The sequence below is a fragment of the Palaemon carinicauda genome, chromosome 21 (genome assembly GCF_036898095.1).
Source record: "Palaemon carinicauda isolate YSFRI2023 chromosome 21, ASM3689809v2, whole genome shotgun sequence".
Lineage (NCBI taxonomy): Eukaryota > Metazoa > Arthropoda > Malacostraca > Decapoda > Palaemonidae > Palaemon > Palaemon carinicauda.
Window position 1 is genome coordinate 86,047,279 of NC_090745.1, and position 24,753 is coordinate 86,072,031.

General features: G+C 34.5%; 1 protein-coding gene across 1 annotated transcript; it reads right to left on the reverse strand.

Annotated features, from left to right (window-relative positions):
* Positions 1–3,648: 3,648 nt before the first annotated feature.
* LOC137614696 (uncharacterized) lies at positions 3,649–5,596 on the reverse strand. The gene is made up of 3 exons (XM_068344380.1): positions 5,457–5,596; positions 4,899–5,049; positions 3,649–4,568 (listed from the first exon to the last, which is right to left on the reverse strand). Exons 1-3 carry the CDS (start codon positions 5,555–5,557, stop codon positions 4,329–4,331), a joined length of 492 nt encoding a protein of 163 aa, XP_068200481.1. The 5' UTR covers positions 5,558–5,596; the 3' UTR covers positions 3,649–4,328.
* Between the last annotated feature and the right edge of the window lie 19,157 nt (positions 5,597–24,753).

Here is a 24,753-nt window from a genome sequence, read left to right on the forward strand (position 1 = left end):
TCCATATGTAAGATGATCCTTTTTACACACCTATAGCATTTGGGTTTTTCCTGTTGCTTCTTTGTATAGGTCTGATTCTGATATTTGGGACCTTTTAGAGTCCGTCAATTTCCTATGACTAGGCTTTGGCGTATTCTTTCTCTGATTCCCATTGTCTTTCAACTTTAAGCCTGTCTTGCTAATTTTAGAATTTTATGTTCTATTGCTTGTAAAATTACCAATTATATTACTTTGCCCATTTTATGTTTCTAAAGCTCTGCCTATAATCAATATCTTTTCTAGTGTTAAATCTTCATCTTACAGTAATTTTTTTCTTAGCTCTTGTGATGTGCAATGGCCAATAACTTGATCTATGATAACATTTTCTAATTCCAGAAATTCACATGAAACAGCTAAATTTTTAAGTCTGGTCACAGATGAATCTAGGCTTTCATTTTCTGATATGCCTTTGCTGTAAATTGATACCTTTCTAAAAATTTATTGACCTGAGGGGCAAAATATGTGGTAAGAGCCTTAATCGCAGCTTCACTAGTGTCATTGATAAGTTGCAGTGTCGTAAACCCTTCCTGAACCTCTCTACCGTCTGTGGGTAGTAATAACGCCTTCTTATGTGCATCTGTCATACTACCTTATGCTTCTAAATATATCTTAAGTTCCTCTCACAACTGTTGGGTTCAGCAACAATGTTGAATTTTTCTGGATGCTCTATGTCTAGGGGTATTTTGACTTCTTGCCAGAATTAGGTTGGGCAAAGGATATCTACAAAATTAACTTGTAACTTCAACAAAGTAAATTTTAACCTAATTCCTATGTAGTTTATTGCACATTTTGTGTGTTTGTGCAACCAATTTTGGTAGTTCTACACTTAATGATACTTCGTGTAAAACTAACTGTGACTTACGGTACATATTTACCTTTGCACATATGCCTCTGATAAAAAATTTAATCCTACCTTAGTTGGCCCTAACAAACAAAATATTAATATATGATGTTTGCTTCTTTCTTGACATCGAACTGGAATCTTGACTGATTGGGCTGTATTCCTGCTACATAAATTGCAATCTTCTAGTGGTTCTTCTGCTGGTGCTTCACTGCATGGGTTCCGTTGTCACCAAATATTGGGTTTATTATCAGTGTGATTGAATAGTTACTGCCCTCAACCATACCTGGAATAATTATAGTTCATTAGTGTTGCATTTTACAATCCCAGCATTGTTACCGACTCGTCTTGTTGGGATCAATTTTAGGGTTGGTATTAAAATATGCGTAATTTAGTTCAGGCTTACATCTCTGATCCACTCTTACTGACTTGTGACTCTCGAGTGATAACACGTAAACAACTCATACACAAAAATTGCCCAAAAATAACAAAAGAGCATCACTCTTAAAAGATTGGATCCTACTGCAATGAAAAAGTAAGAAGAATTACAATCTAACTTTGAGACGAGTAATTATATGATCAACTCCTTCGTAACATACATGACGTTTCTACACTTATAAACTATGCTGAAACATGTTTTGTCAATGCAATACTGTGCAACATTACTCTTAATACCCGTAGCGCATATGGTATTACAGTACAAAACACATAACTAACTACCGTGAGATTATTCAGTTTGAGTCATATTTCATCCTTAAGTGACACAATGCTGTATTTTTATTTTTGAATCTTAACATTTTTCTTGAAATGGATGTCGTAATTTCGACAAGGGAGATAGCCAAAGTTCTTTTATATTACTTCTCTTCTTTGTTTCCATTTATATATTTTTTTCACTTCATTTCCATATGCATTGTTTCATAATGAAATAGCATGCTGCCATTATTCACGTGCCACATTTTCTCCCGAGTCAAGTACAATGTTGAGATATTTGTTAAGCTTTGTCCCTTCCTTGCTGATTTGTCATAAGAGATTCCAGAGATGATATTCCAAAGGGAAATGAAAATATGGATTGGTTGATATCAGGTCTACTAAAAAGGGCTTATGGGGACTGAAAACTTGTTGCCATGTTGGGGTTGGTAATAAGATTGTATACAGTGTACATATATATATATATATATATATATATATATATATATATATATATATACATATATATATGTATATATATATATATATATATATATATATATATATATATATATATATATATATATATATATATATATATATATATATATATATATGTGTGTGTGTGTGTGTGTGTGTGTGTGTGTGTGTGTATGCGTACGTGTTTTGCGAATAAGTTCTGGGTTATACTTTCTTGTCATGCATGGAAGGATGCATAATTTTATGATATGTATCTTCTCCTAAGAGAGTATTGTCATCAGTACACCTCACCCGGTTCACTGTAGGCATTAATTTCTTTTCGGGAAATGAATGTTATGAATGGGCCTTGTTATGAGGCTTAAGCAGGTACGGTTGTTACAGAGAAGAGTTGTCTTTGGTCACCTGCTTCCTAAAAGTAAATTACTCACGTGGAAGGAACTTCAGGTAGATTTTAAGTAGAAATCTGGAATTTCTTTTGATTATTTATTTCATTATTATTGCTATAATGCCCAAAAGATCTCTTAGTTGATTTAATTTTGAGAATTGTTAACTTTTTCATGCATAGAAAAGTTGAGGATGGTGGAAAAGGATTAGAATAGATTATTTACAAGAAATTAGCTGACCTAGAGTATGCTGATGACGCTGTCCTTATTAGCAGAACACCACAGGACGTGAAAATCTTGTTTACCAGAATACATGAAATATCACATGATGTTGGACTCGAGATAAATAGAAGACAGAAATGACGACAAAGGAATATTCAATGGAAGATGAAATATTGGAGGGAAAAAGGATTAATGTGGTGGAATCATTTAAATGTTTAGGAACTGTGATCTCTAATACAGTATATTTAGAATTTGAGTTTAATGAAAGATTGAAAAAAAAATCAGATAATGGTTAGGTTGAGTAAAATTTGGAAATCAAATGGCCTGAAATTACGTGTAAAAATGAGGCTATATATCAGTTTAGTGAGATCTGCGTTACTGTATGGACATGAGTCGTGGTATGACAATGAAAAATATCCAACATATTTTGTAGATTTAAGAAAAAGCCCTCAGAAGAATATTGGGAGTTGAATGGCAGCGCAGTATTAGAAATGAAACTAAAAAGAGAGATTACTCGAGTGCCATATGTGGATGAGATCGTGGTGAGGGGTAGATAGAGACGGCTTGGGCATACTCTTCGCGAGATTAGTTCAACAAACTTTCAACTGGGCTCCACAAGGGACTAGAAGAGGTGGAAGACCCAGGCCTACATAGTTGTGGACTATGAAGCGTGAAGTAGGAGGTCTTGTGTCAATAAGTGTAAGAGGAGATGGTGATGAGTATGAACTTTTTTTTTCAAGACCTCTGGCAAATGTCAGTTAAAACCTGAAACTTATATTTTAAATTTGTATGTTCTTGATTATTGCAATAATTTACAATTAACTTCTCAATTGATTCAATTTCGAAAATAATTACTTATTTTTGGCTCCTGGCAAGTGTCAGTGAAAACCTGAAACTTTTTTCCTATTTTTCATGATTACTGCAATAACGTGCAACTGATATCGTAATTAATAGCTAAGTATAGGAAGCTGGAAATATTTACCAAATAAAAATCCATTTATATTTAATATAAATTTATTGTATTGCTACACATATGATCATTTGTATGTGGTATAAAATACCAATAGAAGTCAAGACGATACATACAAAATTATATCTTTACAAAAGTTATGTCAGGACGATTCGTACAAAAATATATAGAAATACATGAGTTTATATTGAGAGATGTATTATCTACCTGTCATTTAAGCCTATCATTATATTCTCTTCCTAGTTTCTTCTCGGGAAACGAATAGAAGATCGTTAAGCTTTCTAACAGCCTGCCTCGAAACATGTGGCAGCTGAAGTGATTAGAGAGGAAGTTTATCCCGCCTTAGCCTAATTCTAAAGTATGTAGAAATAATTCTTGACCGTAAAGTAAAACTTAGGTCAAGAGATTTGTCAGTAACAATATATAAAGTGTTTGTGATACTTTCGTCAGATTTGATCGGTTTTGCTTAGAACAAAACTATCGCTGTGATCAATAAACAGGAATTTCTTCAGGTGCTATTTCAAAACATCGTTAAAGAAATCCCATGATTATACATGGCACAAGTCATATTAGTCTAAATGTAGAGGAATCTGCCTTGATAATATCGTCTCATTATAAATAACAGACTAAATAGAAAACAACAAAATATACTATGTATCAAAGACTCTCTACTCGGAAGTCCCATTGATATTAATGGCATCGAAATTTAATAGTTTGTCGACACAATCCATCCTTGTCGAATATCTAGGCTTTCGTCTGCAACTAACTCCAGAATATTTAGTAATTGCTCTTTGGAGGCTTCTTCTATTATTTTGGAGAGTTCCAGATCCTCTGGCAGCAGACGAATGTCTCTCAGCATCTGTGCCTCTTCTTGCCATCTCTGGAACGACTCTTCGAAATCCCCCAAAAATGTATTGGTTTCCTCTGCGTCCATCATCGCTTTTACCTGTGTAAGAAAGACATCGTTTTTTTAAGATTTACTTCAAAAGTTCAAACTTGCAGGCGAATGTTTTTATATTGAACAGAGTGACATAAGTCTCTTTTGTAAAGTTTATATATGATTGATCTATTTTAACGTTGCTACTGTTCTTAAGATATCTTATTTTCATTGGTCATTACTTTTCTTGTAGTTTTTTAATACATTATTTCCTTTTTACATTATTCCCTGTTTGAGTCCTTGGGCTTGTAGCTTCTGCTTTTCCAACTAGGGTCGTAGCTTAGCTAGTAATAAAAATAATAATGATGTAATTAGCATTGAACAATACACAGCACTTACCGCCTGTGCGCCAAAGAGACCGGGAAAGCTTCGTAAAGTGCGATGTTGAACAGTCTGGGTTGCTGGTGGTTTGAGTGGGCCTGTGGTCCGCAGTGAGGTCAGGAAACGGGTTGCGCGGAAGCAAGCTCGGGAAGCCATGATTTCGGGTTTTCTGTGCAATGTGTGACATCTTCGTTAGTTAATAAGTAAATTTTTTTAACAGCTCTAATTGAGGTTACATTCAAATTTAGAAGTATTCAGCTTCTGGTACTAGAAGAAAGTTGATCACGAGAATGTGACTTGTCTATATAATCTTTCTCAGGTATATTGATGATGCCTTTCTTTGCCCATCCTGAACAATTTAACCTAACCGCTTTGAAGAATTTTTTCTTTTATCACTTAAAAAAGGAAGCTTATAAACAACCTACTATTCTCAATGACCAGGTTGATTTATGTAGCCATAAAAAGGCTTTGAGATAGAAGCCTTTATTAATTTTAGAAAGGCTGGTATGTAATGTTCTAAATCAAATAACAAAATATTTGATGATACTAAATCACTACTTGCTGTATAACACTTACATGTGATCTTGGTAATAATGAGCCTTAGTCACTTGTCTGTGAAAGAGTCGGAAAGACAATGCAAGAACAGGTAGTGGACGGTCTCTATATAGGTGGACCATCTTGTTTATCAGTGTTAAAAATAGCACCAATGTCGAGAGGTCAAGAGTTATCTCCCTAATCTCGACTAGTTTCAAGCACACAGGGTTTTTACCTACTCAAAGGAGAAGAGTCAGCAAGTTTTAAGACGACAAGGAGGGAAAAACGTCGAGTTTATTTTGTTTCTTCATCAAACTGAACATGGGACCGATTTCATCCTGAATATCACTCAATTTTTTTTTTTTTTGGGGGGGGGGTTGAAAAAATGGCCATTGAATAACGAAAGGAAGGAAAATACCGGTCTCATCTTCGGCAACGATTTGGCAAATTCAGCTTAACGATATTGATGATCACCGATGAAGACGATTTACATTCTTATTATGACCTTGATCCCGTGATTATCAAGAAGCGATGAGCTTTGAATCTTTGCTTCCCAAATGTTGCTAAACTAAAATTCTAAACCTTGGCTTAAACTACCATCCTCCAAAATTGTTTCTATTCCTAGATACTTTCCATTCAGAAATCGAGGTAAGGCGTTTGACATCTAACACATACATACAGCTAAAGTAATTGTAAATCCTTGGCGTTATATAGAGTATGGCAATCGAATCACATGCCCCATCGTCATATGCATTATGAAAAGCTATAGATATTCTTTTCTGTAAAAGGCACAACATTTAAGTCAAAATCAAAATAATTCTCAAATTTTCAGTAAAAAAAAAATACCAATAAATTACATTATAGAAAAAAAAAACGCTCAGCTCCCTTGCCATGCATTTCAGAAAGGGCGTTCTAGTTAACTTTTTATCACTTTTTTTTTTTTTTTAAGGTCATCAGTCCTCTTACATTATTCGTAATGCCCCCTAATGTCATTTCATTTTGACCCGAGGTGTTCTTTCGTGTATCTATTGTATCCATAGATTTGCTCTGTGGATATCGTCAAATGTTGCAGATTCCCCTTACTTTTGTGTTGATACTCTCCTCAGAATATACAAATCAATTTCACTAATTATATAGATAAAGTTTTTTTTTTTTTTTTTTTTTTGCATATAATCTAAAATTTTACTATTCATTATTATTATTATTATTATTATTATTATTATTATTATTATTATTATTATTATTTACCCTAATACAAAATCAGAATGTTGCGAGCCCTAGGACATCAGGAGAAAAACAACCCAGTACTTCAAATAAGCGGGGAATAAAATAATAAATTATAGAAAATTAGAAATATACAGATATATTGTGATAAATAAGAATTTTAATCAAATAAGTAACATATAAACTATAGAACGAGATTTATGTCAACCTTTATACCAGGTTCTTTCGTTACACGGACTCGAGTTTCCTTCAGGCATCCATGAAAATGGGTTGGATAATGAGAAGTGAACTCAAGAGGTTAGTTAGGAAGATATTTCAAGTTTTGGTTTACCTTATTTCAGTTTCGATATATATAGATGTTGTTAATTCTTTCAAAATGATTTTCTTTTTGTTACTAATCTTAGGATATTTTATATTTTCTATTGATTACTTTTTGTATATAGTTTATTTTTTTTATTTCTATTCCTTGCTGGGCTATTTTCCCTCTTGGAGCAATAGGTATTGTAATATCCAGCTTTTCCTACTGGAGTTGTAGCCTAGATAGTAATAATGATACTGAATTTTGTATTCATCACTTCTCATATACGGTATAGTTTATTTATTTCCTTATTTCCTTTCCTCATTGGGATATTTTCCCTTTTAAAGCCCTAGAGCTTGTAGCATCCTGCTTCTCCAACTAGGATTTTAGCTTAGCTAATAATAATAATAATAATAATAATAATAATAATAATAATAATAATAATAATAAAACAACGTCATGGCAGTTACACTATCCAAATCATCTCAATTCATTAACTAGGTAACTCCAAATGTATTCGTGAAGCACACAATAAAGACTGAAATAAAAATAAGATTATCCTTTTGAGATAATTTCTTCGAAATGCTTCATTTGAAAGTGAATATATCTATCCACAATCTTCCTTGGGTTCCATACCCTGCTGTTTTAGATTAATCCAGGTACATTTAACCTATCTTCGCACTAACTTGTTGGTAGAGACCGCACAGTACTGGTTTTAAATAGTCTGGTGATCTTAAAGATTAGATTAGAGAGCAGGTCTGCTTCATGACTGACGAAAGTTACGTAGCCTCGACTCGATAACCTCTAAGAATACTGATATCACTTCAACACGTTTCATGTTGAAAACTCCCTTTGATAATTTTACTGCGTTAATGAACAAAATGTTTTATTTGATTAAAAATGAAAGAAAACTATAATATAAAATAATTAATCATAAATGTAGTCAACTCAAGTCCAAGAATGTTCTTTAGGATGTCATAAATACATTTAGAAAAATATTTTTAAATTTCCAAGATTTGATCGTTACGCACAAAGACAACGACAGTTACTTGTCTTTTGTCTTTATTAAATAATTTCCCCTGAAGAGTTTCCATTCGACTGTAAACAGAAATCGTCCTATGGATGGGGCCAGGGTAAGTAATACCTAGTTAAAGAGAGGTATCTCTGTATCTCTGGTAATTCCAGATACCTTTCGTATTCCCAGCGGTTACACACGTTGAATAATTAACAGGAACTTTTGCCAGATATAGTATTGCCAGTGGTTCACAGAGACATACACACGTGTTTATACACAGATATATATATATATATATATATATATATATATATATATATATATATATATATATATATAAATAAATATATATATATATATACATACTTTGTTTTATGCATATATATATATATATATATATATATATATATATATATATATATATATATGTGTATATATATATATATATATATATATATATATATATATATATATATATATATGTATATACATATGTGTGTATATATATATGTATATATATATGCATGTATATATATATATATATATATATATATATATATATATATATATATATATATATATATTACTAACTATGCTATATTAACCAGATTTGGAAAGACAGAATGCTATAAGCTCGAGTTCCAGCACATAGAAATAGCCCAGTAAAGAAAGGAAATAACTAAACTATGACAGAAGTAAAGAACAATTGAAATAGAATATTTTAAGAACAGTAACACCATTAAAATAGATCATTTATTTATAAACAGTAAAACATAAAAAACAAGAGGAAGAGAAATGAGATAGAATAGTGTGCCCAAGTGTACCTTCAATCAAGAGAACTCTACCCTAAGACAGTGGAAGACCACGGTACAGAGGCTATGGCACTACCCAAGACTAGAGAAAAATGGTTTAATTTTGGAGTTTCCTTCTCCTAGAAGAGCTAGTTACCATAGCTAGCGTCTCTTCTACCCTTACCAAGGTGAAAGTAGCCACTGAACAATTACAGTGCAGTGGTTAACCTCTTGACCTATACTTTCTTGTCCTTGTAAGCTTTAGGATGGGGGCCTTGGGTAGCCTATAGGTCTACCTACTGACATATCCGCAGCCATTGCCTGGCCCTCTCTGATCCTAGCTTGGGTGGAGAGTGGGTTTGGGCGCTGATCATAATTACGTATATATGGTCAATCTCAAGGGCATTATCTATGTCCCTTGACTCTGCCATTCATGAGCAACTTTTAAACCTTTTCTTCCTTACTTCACTTGATGAAAGTTAGTCATATTTTCTTCCTCAACTTATGTTTACTTTGATGTTTGCTTCAGCCAAAGAATGATCAGATGTACACTCAGATACTCATCTCACCATTATATCTATCAACTTTCTTTTCCATTCACTCCTTACTATGGCATAAATATCAAACGTTTTTCTTATCGGAGAGAGAGAGAGAGAGAGAGAGAGAGAGAGAGAGAGAGAGAGAGAGAGAGAGAGAGAGAGATAAAAATTTCCTGTGTCTGTTCTTCAACTTCATTAGAGCTATGTATTTTAGCGGTCTCAAAGACCTCCTAACCTTAGTTCCTTATATATTATGGTACACTTTCCAATGAAGGGCTTGAAATTCTAACTTTTATAGGTAGTAGGTTGGCCAGGGCACCAGCCACCCGTTGTGATACTACCGGTAGAGAGTTTGGCGTCCTTTGACTGGCCAGACAATATTACATTGGATCCCTTTTTCTGGTTACTGATTTTTTTTTCCTTTTCCTAGACATACAGTGCACCGAATAGTCTGGCCTATTCTTTCCACATTCTTCTCTGTCCTCATACAGCTGACAACACAGAGATTACCAAACAATTCATATTCGCTGAAGGGGTTAACTACTACAATGTAATTGTACAAATGCTATTTTCCTCTTGGTAGGGGTAGAAGAGACTCTTTAGCTGTGGCAAGCGGCTCTTCTATGTGAACAACACTTCAAAATCAAACCATTGTTCTTTAGTCTTGGGTAGTGCCATAGCCTATGTACCATGGTTTTCCACAGTCTTGGGTTAAAGTTCTCTTGCTTAAGGGTATACTCGTGCACTCTATTCTATCTTATTTCTCTTCTTTATATATAATAGATTTATTTTAATGTTATTATTTTTAAAGTCCTCTTGTATTATATATCCTTATTTCCTTTCCTCACTGAGCTATTTTTCCTGTTTGAGCTCTCGGGCTTATAGTATCTTGCTTATCCAACCAGTGTTGTACCTTAGCAAGCAATAATAATAATAATAATAATAATAATAATAATAATAATAATTACAGTTTCCTTACAGGGTGGTTTAGAGTAATTTAATGGCACTAACTTCAGATTATTAACCAGTATTCTTCTGAATTGAGACTCTCACCTTCATTTCTTTTGGACTTCAGACAAGTCTTTTTTTTTTTTTTTAGTAGAAAGTCTGAAGTCAACAGACTCAGTCCAAACTTGCATTTTTTCTAGTGGCGTTATATAAAATTCTTTGGAAGAAACGGGGATTATTCGTCAGCATTTACTTAATAGGATGAACTGTTTGTGTACAATCAAGTGATGTAAGAGAGATGGAAAGAGGGATAAGACATTTTGAAAAAGATTATGTTAATCACAAGGATTGTGGCGGAATTGAACGCCACCACGTCCTTTAGGACTGACACTTAAGGGCCTATAGAAAGGGGGCCAATTTTTATCCCGCTATCAAAGTGGAGGGGGCACTAAACACAACAGCCTGTTTATCGCTGTGTGTCTTCTAACATGCACACCCTTGGTCCTCTAACTTCCATGGGTCAGTAACTAGGGGTAAAGAAGGACCAACATCTGAATAACCGAAAACATAACGTTGGTGTGGTGGGGGGGGGGGGGGTGTCACTCGAAGATCTGTCAGATTGTTTAGGGTAGAGATATGCACTAGAATATTAGTTTGCTTGGTTCAATTATCTTTGGATACAACCTTTAAGCACATACAAGTAGTATATAGTTAAATGAATTTGGTATACTTTACGGCTACTTAACACTATAGTTTTAGCTGGTTTGGTTTCTTCATCTAGTAGTTGTTTTGGATGTGGCGGTTCTTGTTAGAAGGCTGTAGCTGTTCTCTGCTGGGTAGTTAGGGCGATTCTCCTTGCACGGTGTTTAGTTGGTGTTGGTAGGGTAGTTGTAGTGGTTCTGCTCTCATATCCACGGGAAAGATCCATCGTTAGGCAGGAACTAGGCCCCTTCGGCTATAAGTTAGAAAATTTATCCCGGTGTAGCTGTTTCAAATTACCCCCTCCAAATCTTACCCCCCGGTAGTTTGAAACCGGTTTCAGGCTACAGGGGGGGGGATGGGTAATTTGAAACTTGTTTCAAGCTACGCCCGGGGATAATTTGAAACCAGTTTCAGGCTACCCCCCTGGTTTAAAGCTAACCCCTTGTTTTTGCGCAGTATCTCATTATTTACAATATTAACCAATTGCTTTTGATCAGGCCCAACACAAAATTATTAGGTAACATTTATATACATGTACAGTTTCATCTATTGGTATAATTCATTGATGTTATATCTTTATCCATTAATTGTTTTGTTCTTTGCGATTATCATACTAGTACAGCGATAAAAGCACGCTCGATATGGCCATCATTTATGTTATTTTTTTTTTTTCAAAACGAACTCAAGACAAATACCGTGTGTAAATTTGCATGTTATATAATACAAGGTCTATAGATAAATCTTGGTATAATACTATGCACACAAGTCAAGCGTTCCTTAATTCACCAGGATGACCACAAAGAGGACGATAGTTACAATGACAATTTCTCGTCCTCGGACCGCAAATCAAACCACCTTTGTTTTTTTTTATTTGGTTATCTTGTACGTGGTAGTAAGCCACTGATCTCTGTTGTGTTGGGATGTATATAAATCCAGGTTAACCCGATCACAGCATCACTTTCGAAAAACTCGTCAGAATGACTGCTAAACAGAAATCGGACAAATTCGATATCATTGACTACGTAGTGAACGCCTAGCACCCACAAGAGGCTTCGGAAGACGAAAAGGAGCTGGTATGGATGGCTATTTCTCGAACACTCCGAACTAGAGCTTCACGGATAGTGATGTGTTTTTCGCTCGTTAAGCCTTGAGTAATTCACCCGGTCCAGAGCCCACATCCATCACCACATAGCTGTGCTAATTCGGGCACTTGATTACTGTAAATGGGGACTTTATCATACAGAGTTAAGCTTATTTGAATCGAGACTGAGAGAACGTTGTGCATGAAATCAATAAGATGTCAGTTTGATCTCCAGGCAATGTAATTTCTCAAGATAAAGCTACTAGCAATTATATAATCATTGATAACTTCCAGTCACGGCATTAGTGTGGGGAATAATTTTACGCTTATGCCACCTGCAAATGTATTTTTAGGAGAAAACATTTTGGGAAAATAGGTATATCATAGTTTTATGACAAAAATTCGGAAAATTACGTCGTTCTGAGACTAAAAAGCTTGTATTTTTTATATGATTTGTCAATAAAACAAATTCCTGATAGCCTTTACCAGTATATAATAGGGCCCTCATTTACCTCCACTTATTTTCGATACGAAGTAATAAATTCTTATTGTATTCAAAGTGTTATGAAGTCATTAGTATATATTGCATCCATCACTGATTATCTATTATGGAATGGTGATACTTGAATCTCGTTACTTATCAAACTTCCAACAACAACAACAACTACTACTTTATGAATACGGTTAAAAATATTTGCTAGAACACTAACAGTTATCAACAATATACTATCTTACAGGCTGTATAAAGAATACTCATTTAACTTCTCCCCACACGCCCTAAATCAGAATTGACTTCCTTATTTCCTCAGTGACTGGCTGGGGCAAGGGGTTGTGGAGAGGAGACCCCCCCCCCCCGCCCCCGCCCCTTCCCTGCAGTATCCACTTGGCCCCTCCTACGAAAAGATAGTAATTGTATATATATATATATATATATATATATATATATATATATATATATATATATATATATATATATATATATATATATATATATATAAATGTGTGGGTGTGTTTTGTATTTGCAGTGGATAGTTGAGACGTCAAATTGAAATATGGCAACTCGATTTGTAACTTTTGTATGCTTTTGCTAACAAAGAAAGCCCTTTGGTTCGATAAGGTTGGAGAAGGCTCCGCCCATTTCATAGTAGTAGTAAGAAGAGCAACACCTTGTCTGTTTAGTTATGGGAACACTAGAGACATCTGACAAAAGATTTCCCCCGAGTGTCGGCATTCTTTTGATTCTAACTGTACACTCGCTGTAAAAAATATTGGGGTGTACAGTCACTCATATAAATTGATGGATGTCCGGGTGTTTGAGAGAGATTTCCAATTTCACCCCTTTCTGGACGACAGGTGTCTGGGAGTGCAAGACCAGTCGAATATTGAACTACCTAACTCTGCTGTAGTAATTGTTAACTTTTACGAATATGTTATTGATCTGTTTTTTTTTCCACGTAGATATATATTACAGAGGTTCTGTTCTTTCCTTCTCTTCTGCCCTGTTGTTTTTCTCTCGCCTTTCTACTTGTAGTCAGGTGAATTAAATGGGATGGTGGATCAGTCCAGAAATAATTAGCAACAAGAAGTATTTCATGACAGTGGATGGAGAATTTTGTAGCATATCATAAAAAAACCTCCCTCTGGATCTTAATTTTTTTTTCCAAAGACTCATTAAAAAAAAATGCTAAGATGTCTGATTTTTCCCTTTTTCAAAATTGGATTAAATGGGCACTGCTAGTCTTCTGTTATAAAGCTTGACTCTCTGAAAAAGGATTGTTCAATAAACTATTCCATTGGAAGCCTAATTTGATTTGCACAGGCTCACATTGTTAGGAGTTGTCTGTGTCATTTAGACCATTATGCCAAATGCTAGGATCTTTATTGTCATTCCACACTACTTACACCTACCCCAGAAATAATTTTTGATATCCCGAAATTCAATTATCTAACGCCACGATCGAAATCAATGGGACTTGAACCCGGTTGTGCCAAGCAGTACACAGAAATTAAATCCCATTGTTAGTAATATTCATAGTAATTGCAAAGGACTTTGCGGGCATGGTGAAATGATGTATTTTTGGGGATTAATTTAATAAACTAAACATGTCAGAGTCAAGCTCTTGGGAGGAATGTATTGTATAAGCTGAGGATTGGCCATAGTCGGCCAAAGTACAAAATCTTTTCGTTTTTTTCTTCTTTTGAGCGATATTCATGCACAGTTTAAGAGTACTTCAAGTTTTGCTTATTATAATTTTTACTTCTTTGCTTGCTTTATCATTCAGTTGAATTTATAGCTATTATTATTATTATTATTATTATTATTATTATTATTATTATTATTATTATTATTATTATTATTATTATTATTATTATTATTATTATTGCAGTTGTTGTCAATTACTTATCTTTTCAAAGTATTTGGTATCAATTTTCACCAACAGATTTCAGTTATGTTTAATTAATGATAATTTTTATTCATCCTCTTTTTTTTTCAAATACTTTGGTAATCATTATTTGATGCTTCTACTGATAGTGGAGAAGATATCAGAAAATTTTCCGGAGAATCTTCCATTTCCGGAACCAGACGCCAAAATTAGCACACAGACTCGTCGGGGATTGCTCTTTTTAATAAAAAGGATGCTATTGAATTTACAGAAATATTGTATTTCGCAATAAGATGGCAAAGACTTGCCTTATCTGAATGCTCTTGATGTGAAATCACACATTTTTTTTTTTTACTGCGTAGAATCCGAATTTAGAAATATGTACTTACCCATTTCCTATATAAGCTATATTAACTTTAACAAAACAAGAGGAAGAGAAACTAGATAGAACAGTGTGCCCGAGTGTACCCTTAAGCAAGAGAACTCTAACCCAAGACAGTGGAAGACCATGGTACAGAGGCTATGGCACTGCCCAAGACTAGAGAACAATGGTTTGATTTTGGAGTGTCCTTCTCCTAGAAGAGCTGCTTACCATAGCTAAAGAGTCTCTTCTACCCCTACCAAGAGGAAAGTAGCCACTGAACAATTACATTGCAGTATTTAACCCCTTGGATGAAGAAGAATTATTTGGTAATCTCAGTGTTGTCAGGTGTATGAAGTCAGGGGAGAATCTGTAAAGAATAGGCAAGACTAATCGGTGTCTGTGTGGGCAAAGGGAAAGTAAACCGTAACCAGAGAGAAGGATCCAATATAGTACTGTCTGGCCAGTCAAAGTACTCCATAACTCTCTAGCGGTAGTATCTCAACGGGCGGCTGGTGCCCTGGCCAACCTACTACCTACATATATATATATATATATATATATATATATATATATATATATATATATATATATATATAGTTTGCCTAAGTATATTATACATAGAAAATAATGGTGTCATTTGAAAAATGAAATTATTTATTACCTGGTTCTTTAATATCTTTAGACATTTTCGTCTTTTGAGATTTACTGAGGATTTAGTTAGACCCAACTTGTGAAGGTTTAAATGCTGTTTGCCCCTCCTTGCCTTATTGTTATGTGGGACTTGAAGTTGACACTTCTGATTTTATAATTCTTATGAAGCCTATAGGCCTAGAATTAAAATGAAGAAGAGACTGTGGAGAAATTTCACAAATCGTAACTTTATGCCCAGATAGACACCTTTCATAAATGACAAGATTTGATGCAAATATTTATTGTTGCTACCAGACATATAGCCATACACTAGTATGTGTTAAAGACAAGACGACAGAGCCATATTATTATTATTATTATTATTGCTATTATTATTATTATTACTGTTGTTGTTGTTGTTGTTATTCGAGATACGTTGCTATTGTAGAATCTGCCCATTATAAGTGTGGGGGAATATGTCTGACCCGATCATAGCTTTCCCTTCGTAAATTAAAGTTGGATGATATAGGTAGATTTCATTGTATTTCTGGTACCGACGATAACACACCACCTCGCTTATTTACTTATTCATTTATCATTATTACTTCTCCCTTAATATACTCCTCAAGAGATTAGACCTATATAGGCAGCGTTGACTGTTACCTAAGCTTTGGCTTGAAATAATTTATTGCAAGTTTCGAAACCACGACCCTAACTACCTTTTGCTTCATACACAAAACGACATAAGCAAAATCAAGTAATAACTTTGAATTGATAACCCAAATGCATAGATGGTTATTATTATTAGACAACAGGACTAAGCTTAGATTATTTTCCCTCTTGAATCCCTCTTTCCCACTCCGACTATCTACAGACACAGTTCCAGGAATAGTCTCACGGAATCAAGGTGTTCAGAGGGATTCGTGTTTCATGAATGTATTACTTTTTTTTCTGAAATATTATTGTAGCACAATTGTTTTAACTATCTAATATTTTTTCAATAATAAAATTTTTCATAACAGTTGAGCAACTTTGTGCATTCATACACATGTTTACAAAGTGAAATATAAGATTTATTACTAAGTGACAAGTTATGTTCAACGCTGTCCAATGCAATAATAAATAAATAGCAACAGTCTGGCTGCATACTGTAGACGGGAATTCCCCCCCCCCCCCACCTCATGGCCTTTATTAGTAGAGGAAGAGAAGAAGGAAAAGGATAAGAAATGGTTACTAATGAGAGAGAGAGAGAGAGAGAGAGAGAGAGAGAGAGAGAGAGAGAGAGAGAGAGAGAGAGAGAGAGAGAGAGAAGGAAGAGGAGAATTCAACACCAGACCAAAGAAAGTCTGTTGCCGTTTTGCTGGATAACCGGGGGACGTCAGTGGCAGGATACTATCTTTCTATCCTGCCTGTCTAGGAACCCCAAACCGAGAGGTAGTCCTGAATCGGAAGACACCTAAGAGGAAGGATCCTCAACGGAGTCGATTTCTTAGGGCTTGACCCGACCCAGGACTCTCGGAAAACCCGAGTCTCTTTACTTCAGGTTATCCAGGACGATACAGACATCACTGCCATTACTTGTCGGAAAATATTCTCTATTTAAGAAGACTCAAACATTTTATGTAAAATTTATAGATTTGTTGATAAATTCATAATTTTTTTTTATAAAGTTTGATAATTAAGAATTTAGTTGCCTTTCATAATAATCACCATTATAGCTATTTATGAATTTTGAATATTCTTCTAGCAAATAGATCAGTATTTTGATGGCCATTGGTAGGCACTCATTGATACTATTGCGAAAGTTATTGGGTACTGTCAGATCCCTCTCTGGATAAAGCACATTTTCCCTTTACTTAATTTTCGAGTCACCACAATATGAATCTCTTTATTAACTTTTAAAGGACAAAACTGGATAACACTATTCCTATTTAAATATGATTTCAAAAAAATAGTTTACTTATAAAATCATTGATTAAAATTTTGTTTTAATGTACTGTACAAAAGAGGAAAATCAAATAAATAGATTCGAAGAGTAGACTCGAGAGACCGACCCTGTTATACAATGGGAATAATGAGGTTGAAAGATGCAGACAGTTACTTGAATTGCTAAACTCTTCTAGAGTCGATGCTTTGCAATGAGAGTATAGCTGTTAGGAACCTTGTTTTCAATTACGGCTCAGCAATAGCTTATTAGGAAGCAGCGGGTTCTCTGGTATGTTGCAAGAAGTCTTAAACGATTAAAACATATTATTTACAAGAACAATATCAAGTCGACCTTTCAGGGGTCGGAAGTTTAGTCTGAACACTGTGTCACTGAGATGTGCTTTAAAGATAAAAGACTTTTCACCCTCAAATTCAATACTCCGTATTTATTAGGCCTATAAACATTTCCATTCCTTAACCTGAATATCCAGCCTAGAATTTCCATCGAACAGTCACAGATAGGTCCAAACAATATCAGTAGACCATGTTTGATAAAATTCTTTGGAAACTTCAATCTTACAGCATGTGATGTATGAAGTAGGAGATGATGAATGGAGAAGTATTGATTTAAAAGCTCAAGATAGAGACGGCTGGCGAAATGTAACCCGGGCCGTTAGGGTCAATGGGCCTAGGAAAAGATGATGACCATATATATAATGAATTCTAATTCAAACTCTATAAAATATAAAAATATTAAAACTGGTCAGTTTAATTCATGAAAAGTAACTCATCAAAATAGTTTCTCTTAATTATTTTTTTTCTTGGAATCTGAAGTTGTCTAAATTTCTGGGAAATTGCGTAATCGTTTGTACACTGAAATAGATCATATTTGCTGCTACTGAAGAAACACAAGAGGAATATAAATGCTTGATTTTAGAATACTGCACAAAAGCAACGATGTGCTGGTAATGTCAGGTAGGCATACAATGCAAGGCTCTATAGCTGCAGAAGCTGTGATGTCATATAGGCGTACTATGCAACGTTTAAAACATGTAAATGCAGAAGCTATAATGTCAGATATGCCTACAATGCAACGCTTAAAACATGTAGATGCAGTGCTGTAATGTCATATAGGCCTACAATTCAACGTTGAAAACATGTAGATGCAGAAGCTATAATGTCAGATATGCCTACAATGCAACGTTTAAAACATACTGATGTATTGTAGAAGCCATGACTCCGTTTTCTCTCTTTCCTCGGATGTTCTAATGGTATTTCTTTTAAAAACTAGTATGCCTTCACCTAAATGAAAACTTGCTATGCAGAAAATGTAAATTAAGATAATCTGCCTTTAGGAGATATGATTATTGTGACAGACTAAAAGAAAAATGGCATCTCATCCGTCTGGGACTTTGACACCACGAAGGAAACGCTATCTCTTCATAGTGATTTTCTTTTTTCAGGTTTTTTTTTTCGTAACTCATTGATAAAGCCAAGGTCTTAGTAAGGTCTACAGATCTTGGTTAAGTAAAAATTTTGTTTGATACTGGAGGATCATCGGTGCCATGATGGTTGAGGAGGCTCTAGAGGTGGTGCTTTTGCTTTTCTATCCTCACTTAATATGCAGCATATTCAAAATTCATAAATAGCTATAATGATGATTATTATGAAAGGCAACTAAATTCTTAATTATCAAACTTTATAAAAAAAATTATGAATTTATCAACAAATCTGTAAACTTTACATAAAATGTTTGAGTCTTCTTAAATGGAGAATATTTTCCGGCAAGTACTGGCAGTGATATCTGTATCGTCCTGGATAACCTAAAGTAAAGAGACTCGGGTTTTCCGAGAGTCCTGGGTCGGGTCAAGCCCTAAGAAATCGACTCCGTTGAGGATCCTTTCTCTTAGGTGTCTTCCGATTCAGGACTACCTCTCGGTTTGGGGTTCCGAGACAGGCAGGATAGAAAGATAGTATCCTGCCACTGACGTCCCCCGGTTATCCAGCAAAACAGCAACAGGCTTTCTTTGGTCTGGTGAAGAATTCTCCCCCCCCCCTCTCTCTCTCTCTCTCTCTCTCTCTCTCTCTCTCTCTCTCTCTCTCTCTCTCTCTCATTAGTAACCCTTTCTTATCCTTTTCCTTCTTCTCTTCCTCTACTAATAAAGGTCACGAGGTGGGGGGGGGGGGGGAAATTCCCGTCTACAGTATGCAGCCAGACTGTTGTTATTTATTTATTATTGCATTGGACAGCGTTGAACATAACTTGTCACTTAGTAATAAATCTTATATTTCACTTTGTAAACATGTGTATGAATGCACAAAGTTGCTCAACTGTTATGAAAAATTTTATTATTGAAAAAATATTAGATAGTTAAAACAATTGTGCTACAATAATATTTCAGAAAAAAAAGTAATACATTCATGAAACACGAATCCCTCTGAACACCTTGATTCCGTGAGACTATTCCTGGAACTGTGTCTGTAGATAGTCGGAGTGGGAAAGAGGGCTTCAAGAGGGAAAATAATCTAAGCTTAGTCCTGTTGTCTAATAATAATAACCATCTATGCATTTGGGTTATCAATTCAAAGTTATTACTTGATTTTGCTTATGTCGTTTTGTGTATGAAGCAAAAGGTAGTTAGGGTCGTGGTTTCGAAACTTGCAATAAATTATTTCAAGCCAAAGCTTAGGTAACAGTCAACGCTGCCTATATAGGTCTAATCTCTTGAGGAGTATATTAAGGGAGAAGTAATAATGATAAATGAATAAGTAAATAAGCGAAGTGGTGTGTTATCGTCGGTACCAGAAATACAATTAAATCTACCTATATCACCCAACTTTAATTTACGAAGGGAAAGCTATGATCGGGTCAGACATATTCCCCCACACTTATAATGGGCAGATTCTACAATAGCAACGTATCTCGAATAACAACAACAACAACAACAGTAATAATAATAATAATAATAATAATAATAATAATAATAATATGGCTCTGTCGTCTTGTCTTTAACACATACTAGGGTATGGCTATATGTCTAGTAGCAACAATAAATATTTGCATCAAATCTTGTCATTTATGAAAGGTGTCTATCTGGGCATAAAGTTACGATTTGTGAAATTTCTCCACAGTCTCTTCTTCATTTTAATTCTAGGCCTATAGGCTTCATAAGAATTATAAAATCAGAAGTGTCAACTTCAAGTCCCACATAACAATAAGGCAAGGAGGGGCAAACAGCATTTAAACCTTCACAAGTTGGGTCTAACTAAATCCTCAGTAAATCTCAAAAGACGAAAATGTCTAAAGATATTAAAGAACCAGTTAATAAATAATTTCATTTTTCAAATGACGCCATTATTTTCTATGTATAATATACTTAGGCAAACATATATATATATATATATATATATATATATATAGGTAGCAGGTTGGCCAGGGCAGCAGCCGCCCGTTGAGATACTACCGCTAGAGAGTTATGGAGTCCTTTGACTGGCCAGACAGTACTATATTGGATCCTTCTCTCTGGTTACGGTTTACTTTCCCATTGCCCACACAGACACCGAATAGTCTGGCCTATTCTTTACAGATTCTCCCCTGACTTCATACACCTGACAACACTGAGATTACCAAATAATTCTTCTTCAGCCAAGGGGTTAAATACTGCAATGTAATTGTTCAGTGGCTACTTTCCTCTTGGTAGGGGTAGAAGAGACTCTTTAGCTATGGTAAGCAGCTCTTCTAGGAGAAGGACACTCCAAAATCAAACCATTGTTCTCTAGTCTTGGGTAGTGCCATAGCCTCTGTACCATGGTCTTCCACTGTCTTGGGTTAGAGTTCTCTTGCTTGAGGGTACACTCGGGCACACTGTTCTATATAGTTTCTCTTCCTCTTGTTTTGTTAAAGTTTTTATAGCTTATATAGGAAATATTTATTTCAATGTTGTTACTATTCTTACTTTTCATGTTTCCTTTCCTCACTGGGCTATTTTCCCTGTTGGGGCCCCTGGGCTTATAGCATCCTGCTTTTCCAACTAGGGCTGTAGCTTAGCATTTAATAATAATAATAATATATATATATATATATATATTTTTATATATATATATATATATATATATATATATATATATATTTATTTATATAAGTGCATATATATGTACATATTATATATATATATATATATATATATATATATATATATATATATATATATATATATATATATATATATATGTATATATATATATATATATATATATATATATATATATATATATATATATATATATATATATACACACACATTTATAAAGTGCATACACACATAATATATATAGTATTATTATTATTATTATTATTATTATTATTACTATCCAAGCTACAACCCTAGCTGGAAAAGCAAGATGCTATAAGCCCAGGGGCTCCAACATGGAAAAATAGCCCAGTGAGGAAAGGAAATAAGGAAATAAATAAATGAAGAGAACAAATTAACAATAAATCATTCTAAAAAAAGTAACAACGTCAAAACAGACATGTCATATATAAACTATTAACAACATCAAAAACAAATATGTCATAAATAAACTGTAAAAAGACTCATGTCCGCCTGGTCAACAAAAAAGCATTTGCTCCAACTTTGAACTTTTGAAGTTCTACTGATTCGACTACCCGATTAGGAAGATCATTCCACAACTTGGTAACAGCTGGAATAAAACTTCTAGAGTACTGCGTAGTATTGAGCCTCATGATGGAGAAGGCCTGGCTATTAGAATTAACTGCCTGCCTAGTATTACGAACAGGATAGAATTGTCCAGGGAGATCTGAATGTAAAGGATGGTCAGAGTTATGAAAAATCTTATGCAACATGCATAATGAACTAATTGAACGACGGTGCCAGAGATTAATATCTAGATCGGGAATAAGAAATTTAATAGACCGTAAGTTTCTGTCCAACAAATTAAAATGAGAATCAGCAGCTGAAGACCAGACAGGAGAACAATACTCAAAACAAGGTAGAATGAAAGAATCAAAACACTTCTTCAGAATAGATTGATCAACGAAAATCTTGAAAGACTTTCTCAATAAGCCTATTTTTTTGTGCTATTGAAGAAGACACAGACCTTATATGTTTCTCAAAAGCTAATTTTCTGTCGAGAATCACACCTAATATTTTGAAAGAGTCATACAAATTTAAAGAAACATCATCAATAGTGAGATCCGGATGTTGAGGAGCCAAGGTCCTTGACCTACTTATAATCATACTTTGAGTTTTGTTAGGATTCAACTTCATACCACATAATTTGCACCATGCACTAATTCTAGCTAAATCTCTATTAAGGGATTCACCAACCCCAGATCTACATTCAGGGGATGGAATTGATGCAAAGAGAGTAGCGTCATCTGCATATGCAACAAGCTTGTTTTCTAGGCCAAACCACATGTCATTTGTATATAGTATGAAAAGTAATGGGCCAAGAACACTACCCTGTGGAACACCGGATATCACATTCCTATAATCACTATGGTGCCCATCAACAACAACTCTTTGAGATCTATTACTTAAAAATCAATAATAATGCTAAGAAACGACCCACCCACTCCCAACTGTTTCACTTTGAAAACAAGGGCCACATGATTAACACGGTCAAAGGCAGCACTAAAATCAAGGCCAATCATACGAACTTCCCGACCACAATCAAGTGATTTCTGTACAGCATTGGAGATTGTAAGAAGGGCATCACATGCTCCAAGGCCTTTACGAAAACCAAATTGCAAACTAGGGAGTAGATGATTACCTTCAGCAAACCTATTAAGACGTTACATATTTATATAAGTGCACACACATCTATATATATATATATATATATATATATATATATATATATATATATATATATATATATATATATATAATCATAAAGACTCGACTCTGTCGAGAATTAGAAAAGATTAGAACCACTAGATTACATGCTCTCATTTCATGTAGGCTTCCATCCCAATACGCACATACTGACAAATAGCCCAACAAAATTTTCTTTCCAATATAGGTATTTTCAAATTTAGCTTTAATTATGAGAGCAAAGGTAAAGTTGCTCAAAATAAACTTGCAGGGATGATGTTTGTGACCTGGGCAAAGAAAGTAATACAGAACATTTTGGAACATGAAGAGAACTTCAGAGGACGGCCAGACATCAAGGATATGGTTGGAAAAGCAAAGCAGGGGTTGTCATAACTAATTTCATCACAACCAAATTCAGGGTTAATGGGAATAATAAAATTACTCTTAAACTTACATCATGAAAGGCAGTTGTTTATGGTCAAAGAACGGAATGAAGTCTTGGGAAGAGGTCTAAGACCACTATAATTGTTTTAGGCTATGCATAAAATGTAGCTTTTATTAAAAATGATGATGGTTGATACCAAAAATAACAGACATGGAAATTGGAACTTTTTAGAGTAAAACCTATGCATTGAAAACTACACGCAAAATACCGATCAAAATAATTTCATAATAAATCGATATTAGAAAATTCTATGTGATTTTTTTAATTATAAAACCATCAAAATTTTATTTATTTTCAGAAATTAATGTGAATGATACGTTTGTAGAAATAACATATAATAATTATTAGGTGATTTTATTATTCATATTATATGGAATAACTAATTATATAAGCATTTTTGTCCCTGAAATCGAGGAGGTAATTTGCTTGTGTGCAAGTTGCTCTAAAGTGAGAGGAGCAGAGGTAATCCCAAGTGTTTCAAGAATCTATAGACAATTTAAATACGCTAATTAAAGAATAAAATCAGTTAGATGAAAGCCACAGATAAGGAAACAAGGCAGAGCGCCAAAATAGGAAGAAAGATTAGAAAATAGCTTACAACATTCAGTTAAGCGTCAGCGGCCTGACATAAAGTAGGACTGTTTTGCCACCTCGTTCGGTTGAAGAAGATTCTTCAAATGCTCCTATATCAAAGCATAAAAACCTAGTCATGTTTTCCTTTTAAATGCTTTCAATTCTTTTGGGCCAAGGATTAGGCTACGTCGACGAGATTTCAATTTTGTTTTTTCACTTTTTCCATCATTATTATTATCATAATTTCCAACAGGGGTTGCAGCAGATTAAGTGAGGATACAAAAGCAAAAGCAACATCCAGAGCCGCCTCAACCATCACGGGACCGATGATCCTCCTGTATCAAACATAAAAGCTTTACTTAACCAAGATCTGTAGACCTTAATCAAGACCTTGGCATTATCTATGAGCTACGTGAAATGACCCAAATTATGAAGAAAGAAAGTCAGTGTTAAGAGATGGTGGTTTCCTTCGTGGCGTCAAATTCCCGGACGGACGAGATGCCATTTTTCTTTTAGTCTCTGTCACAATAACCATATCTCCTAAAGGCAGATTACCTTAATTCACATTTGCTGCATAGTAAG